Source organism: Penicillium verrucosum (assembly GCF_028828655.1).
Source record: "Penicillium verrucosum strain IBT 35672 chromosome Unknown utg000004l_segment0_segment0, whole genome shotgun sequence".
Lineage (NCBI taxonomy): Eukaryota > Fungi > Ascomycota > Eurotiomycetes > Eurotiales > Aspergillaceae > Penicillium > Penicillium verrucosum.
The window spans coordinates 2642629-2651910 of NW_026643213.1; the positions used below are offsets into that span (position 1 = coordinate 2642629).

At 34.4% G+C, this 9282-nt stretch overlaps 1 protein-coding gene across 1 annotated transcript; it reads left to right on the plus strand.

Annotated features, from left to right (window-relative positions):
- Positions 1 to 1814: 1814 nt before the first annotated feature.
- Positions 1815 to 2938, plus strand: N7516_010378 (uncharacterized protein; the record flags this gene model as incomplete). The annotated part of the gene is given in 6 exon segments (XM_057223097.1): positions 1815 to 1922; positions 1934 to 2008; positions 2039 to 2151; positions 2183 to 2267; positions 2642 to 2716; positions 2780 to 2938. The coding sequence occupies 6 exon segments, from the start codon at positions 1815 to 1817 to the stop codon at positions 2936 to 2938; spliced, it is 615 nt and encodes a 204-aa protein (XP_057070318.1).
- Between the last annotated feature and the right edge of the window lie 6344 nt (positions 2939 to 9282).

A 9282-nucleotide genomic window follows, 5' to 3' on the forward strand; every position in this document is an offset into this window, starting at 1 on the left:
ATGGTTGACCTCCGGTAATGAAAAGGTTAAAGCTGAATACTATGGCTTGGTTCAACTAAGTTTTTATGTTGATCATGCTATAACAATATGCTATCAGATTAGCATCTATTGCGTTCACCGAGTAGGTCAATACAACCTCTTCTCTCTTGGCACTGTAGAGAAGGAATTAGGAATTTGGTGGAACAGTAAGTCGAAAACCCTTCATGATAACGAAGATAGGGTGATCGGTTTTACCAAAGACTTTTATAGGGTGCCGTTTATTTAATTGGCCTCTCCCTCTCTAGGTGCTGTAGTGATTTCCGCGGAACTGGCCCATAGACGTTTAGGCCATACCGGTTCTTATAAAACTAAGCTTAATTAGGCAGATCTAGGTTGTGACATTCAAGAAAATGAATCTTTTGATTGCGAGGCATGTGGCCTTGGCAAGTCTAAGCAGATTATATTAAGAGCCAATCAAGTAAGAGCTACAAAGGCTGCCTACATATTTCATATCGATCTGCAGCCGGTCAATCCGCTAGGATATAACCCAGAGAACGGTAAGAATAATAGGCAACATACAATGGTGATCACTGATGATGTAACACGTTATCGGTTTGCATTATGTCTTGCAACAAAGGGTAAGGCATCACCGGTTCTACAACGCTTTGTAGAAGATATTTACCAAAAGACAACAACTTGGACTTTTGAATGGAGAATTGACGGAGGGAGAGAGTTCTTTACCTTTGTCAATTGGGTAAGAAACAAGATAATGATTGTGTCTATTTCTGCTCCCTACGCCTATGAACAGAATGGCGTCTCCGAATTCATAGGCTATTACCTTCTCTAAATCACAAGGATAATGGGAATTGATGCTGGTTCGCCGAAGGAATTGTAGACCGAGGCTTTGAATACCGCTTGCTATATTATAAATCGTCTTCGAAGGAAGGGAAATGATGCACTAGTGATCGCTTAGAGGAAGCAATTGAATATGCGAACTCCCGATAATACAACTCTTTCTTTTCTACGGACCTGGTATGCTAAGGCATATGTTCACATTCCGAAGGAGAGGAGAATCTAGAGCCAAAAGATGGAGCTAAGGGCCTAGATAGGCCACCTTGTCGGATACGAAGGAGACAATGGTTATATCTACCGAATTTATAATCCTAAAACTAGGAAGGTGATAAGGCATAGAGACGTTGTTTTCTAGGAACAGAAATAGGGAATTCCTTACTTTAATGATCGGGATATTGTCGTTGAAGGGGAGGTGATCGATGGCCCTTTGGATTCTAAGCAAGGAACTAGATCACCTATTATTATAGCATAACGTTCTCGACAAATTCAACAGGTTGATCAACTACTAAAGCTTAATGATTAACAACGGGTGATTGAGATAGATGAAGAAGAGGATGATGATGATTAAAGCATGTATTTTGCTACGCTAAAGGCGGGTGCAAAGTTGATTTCTGGAAATTTGATGCCTACACTATCACCGTCGGCACCATCTCCGGCATTATTATCACCGGACCCATTATCTACGCCTATACTGACTCCGCCACAACCGGTAAGAACTAGGTTTGGACGTCAATTGAACCTACTAAGACGTTTCGAAGATGAAGAATGGGATAAATATGGCAAGGCTTTATCAGCAATTGATTCAATTGAGATAATGATAGGTACGGTGGCAATTGATATTCCCTAAGGTTTAAAGACCTGGCAAATCAAGATTCCACGCAACCGGATAGAAGTATTGGATTCACCGCAGAACGAGCTATAGCAGCAAGCGATAGACCTACAGGTTGAAAAGCTTGATCGTGCTAAGGCCTATCAAACTATTGATGATCCACCAAAGGGAAGCACTGTGCTACCTGGCAAATAGGTTTTTGATATCAAATGTAACAAAGAAGACTACATTACCGAGTTCAGAGCTCGATAGGTCATCTGTGGTAATAGATAGAGACTAGGTTTCGACTTTGACGATACCTACGCTCCTGTAGCACGGCTAGAGAGCACAAGACTATTCCTCTCTATAGTGATGATTCGGAATTTGTTTTGGGAATAGATTGACTACACGACTACCTATCTTAATGCCCTGATTAACGAGAGGTGCGTCTTTATAAGATCACCTACGGGGTATAAGACACCGGGCAAAGTTTGTATGATTAACCAGGCAATGTATGGTTTACGTCAATCAGCTTGCCTATAGTATGAAACGATCAAACAGCAATTGGAGAGTCTTAGATTTTAACAACTGTCTGATGAAAGATATATTTTTTGGTATAAGGGGAAGAGTATGTGGCTTCTGCTATATGTTGATAACACCCTCTATACCGCAGTGTCGAAGGAAGATATTGAATGGTTAAAGCAATCGATTACTTTTAAGATCAAGGTAATCGGGGAGCCTGCTAGGTTTCTAGGTTGCAGTCTTACTAGATCGGATCATGGCATCTGGATGGACCAAGCTGCTTATCTTAAAGACCTCTTGTAAACGGCAAGTATAGGTAGGGTTAGCTCGACGTACTTACCAATAAAGGCGTCCTATCAACCACCTTTTTCAATAAAGGAATCAATAATAAGTGGTTCAAGATCAACGACAAACGGTTCGATAATAAGATCAATCATTAAGATAGATATTGATAATGATCAACAAATCACGGTGTAAGAGAAATCTGCATATGGAGAGGACGTTGGCAAGGTTGGCTGGTTGACCATGAGAACCAGGCTAGATATAGCCTTTGCTGTGAATCGATTACAAAGAAGAACTGCCAACCCAAGGAAGCAAGATTTGGAAGCTTTATCTTAGCTTTTACGCTATCTGAAAGGCGCTCCGGATTATGGAGTTAAATTGGCAGTTAAGGAAGATGGTTTGATTGGCTACGTTGATTCTTCGTATAACGACTACGAAGATGGCAAATCAACTGAGGCCTACATTTTCTACTATACCGGAGCACCGGTTTTATAGAGCTCTCGGAAGCAAGACATTGTTGCTACCGGAAGCACTGTTGCAGAGTACATTGCTTTGGATAGTGCGGTGCGGGAAGCATTGTATCTGGTCAAAATCCTTCAACAGCTGAATCTTGAAGTCAAAGATAAAGTTCAAGTCCCGATCTGCACTGACAGCGACAATACAGTTGCAATCTTGAAGAATGATGCTTTTAAAAAGAGCACTAAGTGGTTGGATGTGAAATACCACTTCGTGAAGCATGCCTGGAAGGCCAAATGGATTGATATTAGAGTCATTGATTCAAAGTCAAATCCAGCTGATGTATTGACAAAGGCCTTACCGAAGGTTGATTTTGAAAGATTGAGAGAGCAACTGGTTACGAAGAAAATTGAGAAGGAAATGACGACAAATTGATGGAATTTGATACTTGGAAATTGTTGATTTTATGCATGATTTTACTATGCAAACCAGATTGATTTTTATGATTTATTTTTGATACTCAGTCTGGGGGGGTGTGTTGAACCCTCAGGCATGCATGCTTGATTGTTTGATACAGACTGAGCCTTCTTTTGTTTGCTATTTGTTGTTTATGTTCAGATGGTTTGCAGGGTATATAAACCCCTGCATAATTAGTTTTAGCAATTAAGAATCTTTCTTCTACTTTTTCCCCCTCAGTAGTAATCTTACATAGATTGCTCATCACTATCTTAGTATAACTAGAGTTTTATCTAATCTTTATTTCTAATAATACGGATATTTAAGAACTAGTTTGCTTCTAGTTCTCGTAATTCCTATTACTTCTTAATATTATTATCTAGCTTAGCTACCTTCTTAATATAGTAAGGATCTAGATAGTTTATAATAATAATATCGTCTATATAGAAGAAGACGATAATACTATTCTTTATAAAGATATATAGATCTTCCGGTACTAGGGTAAGGCCTAGCTTTACTAGTATCTTTATTACTTCTTACTACTATAATCTTAGTAATATTTATAAGCTATAGAAAGCTCTATAGAGTAGCTAATATTAATCTTATACTTCGAATCCTTACGGGTACTTAGTATAAACCTTACTTTAGAGTACTAAGTTTAGGAATATAGTAACTACGTCTCTCTATATTATATCGAGATTAAAGGCTACTACTAAGGTAAAGATTGCTCTCGCTATTTTAATAGCTAGGGTAGCTACCCTTTTCTCTTCTATCGACATCTATTAAAGATCACCTCTAACGTAGATTCTCGCTTTAAACTTCTCGAGAAATCTATCTATATTAAATTTATAGATAAGGACCTATTTTAAAGGTAGTACCTAGACTCCTCTTTAATTCGGAATTAGTACCTTAGTATAGGTCTCTTTCTTCTTAAGCGTCTAAACTTCGAAGCTTACCGCTACTATAAAACCTTCTCCGAACTAGTACTTCTTAATCTATACCTAGTTCTCTAGTAGCGGGGGAAGTTTATCTCGGTAAAGCTTCTTATCGAATCTTTTACTTATACCTATAGAGAAGGTATAAAGTAGGCTTAGTAGATTAAGAGATAAGTAGGTAGTATAATCTAGATCCGTCCTTAGTCTCCTAGATCTACTACCGGTAATAATATTTAATATATCTATATCACCTAATATATCTCTTAGTACTCGTTAGGATAATAATAACGATACTTAGGAGGACGCTCGATAGAACTACTCTCGATAGGACTACTCTCGATAGGATAATAATAGTACCGGTAAGTCTACTATTTCCCTTTATAGCTATCTCTCTATCTCTACTTTATTATTACTTACTTTATTATCTCTTACTTCTATATCCCTATCTACCCCCCTAGTTTCGATCGATAGGATTACGGAGATCGGATCTAGTAACAATAATACTTCTCGGGGCTCCGGATTCGATAGAATCGATAGATTTAGGGATACTAAGGCTAGTTTTAATAGTGATAATAATAATCTTAATAGTAGTAGGGAGGATAGTATATCTAGGAAGTTTCCTAGTAGGCCTCTCTATAGATTTATTTACTCTCCTATTATTTGCTCTTTTATTTGTTTTTTTAGTCTAATTATTAACTATAGGGTAGGCAATCTAGCTGCTTCCTTTCTAACTTATAGTAGGATTCTCTACCTAACCTCTTCTTTATTATTATTTCTATTATTTCTATTAACTAGATTATTAGCTATATCAACTATATTAACTATATTATTAGCTATATTAACTATATTATCTCTAGCTTACTTAGTATACTTAGTTTTATTATATAGTACTATCCTAGCTATCGATCTAGGTATCTCTATCTAGGTACTAATCTCAACCTATACTTTATTATTAGTAAGTACCTACGGCTAGTTATCCTAGATACTTAGTCTATCTATTATAATACTAATAGCATCTTCTTCCTTAGGTATCGATTTTGAATACCTCCTTAATTTATCGAAAACGGTATCTCTAACGACGTCTACCCTTCTATTACGGCCTTTATAGGGGAATTATATCTTATATAGGTTCTTAGAGATATACCCTACGAGATATCCTATCTCTACTCTAAGTACTATCTTATCTAATTAGACTCTCTTAATAATTCTCGAGTACGTTAGATAGCTATATAACCTTATATTTAAAAGGTTAATCTCTTAGTAATAGATACTATCTAATATAATATACTTTATTAGTTCTTTCTAAGGTATAATCTATTGATCTCTAATCTTTATCGGAGTCTTATTAAGGATATATACTACTATATATATTACCTCTAGCTATAGATTCTTAGGGAGATCTATATTATTAATTAGAACTCTAGTAGTTCTTACTACTATCCCCCTAGATCTCTCGGTAGGACTATTTATCTCTAGTAAGCTAGGTAGCGAATACTTAATTATATATCCCTCGGCTTCTATTATTATTTTAACTTCGAGACCTATACTCCGCTTATTATTATAGTAGAATATCTTAATCTCGATTTTTAGCTAGTTCTTAACTAATACTAGGAACTTCTTAACTACTATTTAGTATTCACTTTTCTTAGTATATATAAAGACAAAGTAGTACTTAATATTATTAAGGTAAAAATACGTTATCTAGATATATCTATTATAAGTAGTTTAATTCTATACTAGATCGAAGTAGATACGTCTAAATATACTATATACTTAGCCTATTTTCTAGCGAGAGATTTGCTTTAGGGTATCTACTAATTAATAAGCTTTATATACCTACTCCTTACTAAGATTGCTTTTAATAGTAATCCCCTTAATTATCTCTACTAGCTTAGTAAGACGTTACTAACTAATATAGCCTAGGCGCCTATATTAAGTTTAGATCGAAGCTTCTAACTTTAGTTCTCTTACTAACTTCTTTATAGTAAAAGCTAATCCTTTACTAGTTAGTTATTTTAATTATATTAACTTCTAATCCTAATATACTTAGTATACCGGTTTCTTAGTTAATTTAATATAGTTCTTTCGGAAGTTTATTATTAGCCTCGCTTTTATTATTAACCTATTAAATATTAGATTACTATAGAAATTAGGCGAGTACTTAGCGTTATATAGCTTTATTTTAACTACTTTTCTATTAATAGGGCTAATATTATAGATTACTATAGTACCTACCCTATCGATACTCGTTTCTATATCTCCTACCCTAATACTACTCTATATATCTTCGAAAGTTTTAAACCACTCCCGATTATTATAAATATATATCTACGCGCCGGTATCGACTACCTATCTCTATCTAATCGGTTCGGTATCGAGAATTTAGGTAGATATAATAGTAGAGGTTAGAATTTGCTTACTAGCCGCTGGCTTACTTACCTAGGGCTTACCTACCTTTAGTACGCCGGCCTATAGCTTACCTTTCTTTAACTCGCCGGCCTAAATAGAGAAGAACCTATATAATAAGTTATCTTCGTTATTAAGGGTAGTATTTACTTACTAAGCTACCTTCCCCTATAGGTTTTCTTAACGTTTCTTATTAACCTAGGCTTTCTAAGTAGGGTTAGCCTTTATAGCTTTCTCTTATTTCTACTTAGCTTCCTTATTTCTAGTATACCTAAAAGGTTTATCCTTATTAAAGACGTCCTAATATTTCTAAGGTAGGTGCCGTCTATAGTTCTATCTATATAGATATAGCTTTAATTTAAACGGTAGTTCTTTAGCTAACTTTATCTTAGCTAACTTTTTATCCGAGGTCTTTAGCTTAGCTTCTTTATAGCCTTACTATATCGAAAAAGCAGTTTTAGAGATACCTCTTTAATTAGCAACTAGCTTACTATAGGTAATCTTCTAGTATACTCGATACCGATTAAGAAGCTTAGTAAATCCGATATCTTCTTTATCTTATAGTCTTAGAGTCTATATCTCGTAGAATCTAGGTAATATTACTAAGATAGTATTAAGGAACTAAGTCGAAGCGTTATTTACCTCTAGTATTCCTACTCTTTTATAGCTTAATTAAACTATCTCTTAGTTTAATAACTATTTATTAATATTTATATTTTTATCTAACCCTCTATCTAGGCTTCTCTATTATTAACGGAGCCTAGTAGAATAGATCGGATTATACTCCGAGGCGAACCTTTCTCGAAGGTTTCGGAGTAGACTATATAGAGTCTTATAGTTTATAATAAACAGCTAGAAGTTTATATAAACACTATTCCGGATTACCGTTACAATTATACTTAACCCCTTCTTTTCCTAGGTATATAGTATATTCTTTATCGACTAATTCGATTAAATCACTTTATAAGTATCGACCTATTTATCGCTATACTTCTTCTCCGCTTCTTCAATCAATATAATCTCTACCGGAGCTTTCCGTATCTCCGGTTCTTTTTCCTTACTAGGATCACATAGCTCCCAAACATCAAATTACACTATAATCGATTCGATATTAGCGATCTATACATCCTAAGTTTCGGTATCCTTAAGGATAACGCGGGAGGATAGACCCGCGGAGAGATAATCGGCCATGATTTATTAATAACAGATTTCCGATTCTTTCTTCGATTTAGGGGTTGCTTCGTCGCTAGGTAAATTACCTCAGTATCGATTAGAAGCAGGGTTGATCTTTGAATTGATTAATGGAACAAAGCCGGGCTCATAACTGACAGAAATCTAACGTATTGAAATGTATGGACCTCAGGGCTGATATGGAGAACTCTGCATTTTCTACATAATAGAAACTGCTGTTTCTGTGCGGTTATTACTAAGCATGATTACATAATCTTCCATGGTATCATCCCATGTATGCAACCTTGCAATTCGACATATTATAGTAGGACTATCGATTACCTCTTCTATAATAATAATATACTAATTATTAAAATAAGGAATTCCCTATTTCTATTTTTAAAAAATAATATCTCTATATCTTATTACTTTCCTAGTTTTAGGATTATAAATTCTATAGATATAACTATTATCTCTCTTATATCTAATAAAGTAACTTATCTAGGCTCTTACCTCTATCTTCTAACTCTAAATCCTTCTTTCTTTCGGAATATAAATTATATCTTAGTATATTAAGTCTATAGAAAAGAAAAAGTTATATTATCGGGAGTTTATATATTTAATTATTTTATTTATATAATAATAAGCGCTTCTTAATTAGCTTCCCTTTATTTCTTCCTTTAGAGACAATTTATAATATAGTAAGCTATATTTAAAGCCTTAGTCTATAACTCCTTTAGTAAACCGGTATTAATTCTTATTATCTTTATAATCTAGAGAAGATAATAGCCTATAAATTCGGAGACGCTATTTTATTTATAAGCGTAGGGTATAGAAATAGATATAATTATTATCTTATTTCTTATCTAAATAATAAAGATAAAGAACTCTCTTCCTCTATTAATACTCTATTCGAAAGTCTAAATTATTACTTTCTAGTAAATATCTTCTATAAAATATTATAAAACTAATAATACTTTATCTTTTATTATAAGGTATAAAGCGAAATAATAATATATTATATCGTCTATAATTACTATTATATATAACGATCTAGAGGGGTTTCTGCTAGTTGACTCTACTTACAGAGTTTTCTACTAACTAACTTAGCCTTTAGACGAGTTAGTTAGTTCTACTATATTTGTCCGCCTTATAGAGATTTCTGCTAATTGTTTCTATCTTTAACCTAACCGGCCCCACTTTTTATTTCCCAGGCAATAAAACGGACCCTCGTAAGCGAGGGTCTGATACCCAAACACAAAACCACCCCCAAATGTAAGTGTATCTTTTACTAGGCGAGCCATATAAAAGGTACATACATAAATACTCGTTTTTCTCGACTAAATTACATAAAGACCTTCTATTTTAAGTATATCAGTAATATTCTAATACTACCTTAATACTTTTATTAAATTT